Source organism: Fulmarus glacialis, unplaced genomic scaffold (genome assembly GCF_000690835.1).
Source record: "Fulmarus glacialis isolate BGI_N327 unplaced genomic scaffold, ASM69083v1 scaffold3750, whole genome shotgun sequence".
NCBI lineage: Eukaryota > Metazoa > Chordata > Aves > Procellariiformes > Procellariidae > Fulmarus > Fulmarus glacialis.
In genome coordinates, this window is record NW_009189394.1 from 1 (window position 1) to 1186 (window position 1186).

The 1186-nt window shown below is 59.3% G+C and overlaps 1 protein-coding gene across 1 annotated transcript in view; it reads left to right on the forward strand.

The window, feature by feature from the left end:
- Positions 1-245: 245 nt before the first annotated feature.
- The window catches only part of LOC104079625 (suppressor of SWI4 1 homolog), a gene marked incomplete at both ends in the record, with an annotated part of 2003 nt that continues 1062 nt past the window's right edge, over positions 246-1186 (forward strand). Inside the window, 2 exons of the mRNA XM_009581715.1 lie at positions 246-296; positions 392-562. Coding sequence (XP_009580010.1) covers positions 246-296; positions 392-562 — 222 coding nt within the window. The remainder of the gene's footprint in view (positions 297-391; positions 563-1186) is intronic.

Below are 1186 nucleotides of genomic sequence, written 5' to 3' on the forward strand. Positions count from 1 at the left end.
AGGGGGGCCCCTCTGCAGCGGCTGTGCTCTGCCTCACATGGGGTACCTGCATCTTTTGGGGGGGGCGGTGTCCACCTCCCCTCGCAGACGCAGATGATGAACAAAACCCTGTTGAGTTCATGCCGTGATTCTCTTCAAAGTAAACGCACTGATGCGTCTCGCGCCGGTGGGGGGGGGTCGGTTACGGCGACGGCACTGCCGGAGGCTTCCCCCGGTGCTGACCGCCGCTCCTCTCCCCCCCGCAGAAGCTTTTCCGGCTGCCCGGCGGCCCGACGCTGACGTTCAAGGTGATGCAGGTGGGTGTTTACGGGAGCCCCATCCTTCCCTGCCGGCGCGAGGGGCGGCGTCTCGCCCCCTTCCTCATCCTCGCGTGTCTCTGTCCCCCCTCCAGTACTCGCTGATCAAGGACGTGGTCTCGTCCCTCAAGCGGCACCGCATGCACGAGCAGCAGTTCACCCACCACCCCTTGTTGGTCCTCAGTAATTTCGGTCTCCAACAAATCCAGGTCAAACTGATGGCCACCATGTTTCAGAATATGTTTCCCTCCATCAACGTCCACAGGGTAAGCGAGGTTGGAGATGTCCGTCCTCCTCCTGTGCTCCTCAGGGTTCAATTCTAGTTCTGTTCGATGTATTTATCAACGATGTGGATGCAGGAGTTGAATACCAAACTGGGAAGTGCTGGTGATTTTCTGGAGGGACAAGTTGCCTTGCAGAGGGATCTAGATAAAGCATTGGGCAATAATTAATGGGATGAAATTTAACAAGTCCAAATGCCAGATTCCGCCCCCGGGATGGAGTAATGCCGGGGACAAGGGATCTGGGGGTGCTGGTGGGCAGCAGGCTCAAGAGGGCAAACCGCATCCTGGGGGGCATCAAACACGGCACGACCAGCCGGTCAAGAGAGGGGATCGTCCCGCTGTGTTCAGCGTCGGCCTCACCTTGAGCGCTGGGAGGCTGAGGGGCAAGCTCGTTGCGCTCTGCAGCTTCCCGAGGAGGAGGGACACGGAGAGGGAGATGCTGAGCTCTTCTCCCTGGGATCCGGTGACAGGACGCGTGGGAACGGTTCAAAGCTGCGCCCGGGGAGGTTTACAATGGACATCAGGAAGCGTTTATTTCCCGAGAGGGTGGTCAAACACGGGACAGGCTTCCTAGAGAGGTGGTCGATGCCCCAAACCCGTCAGGGT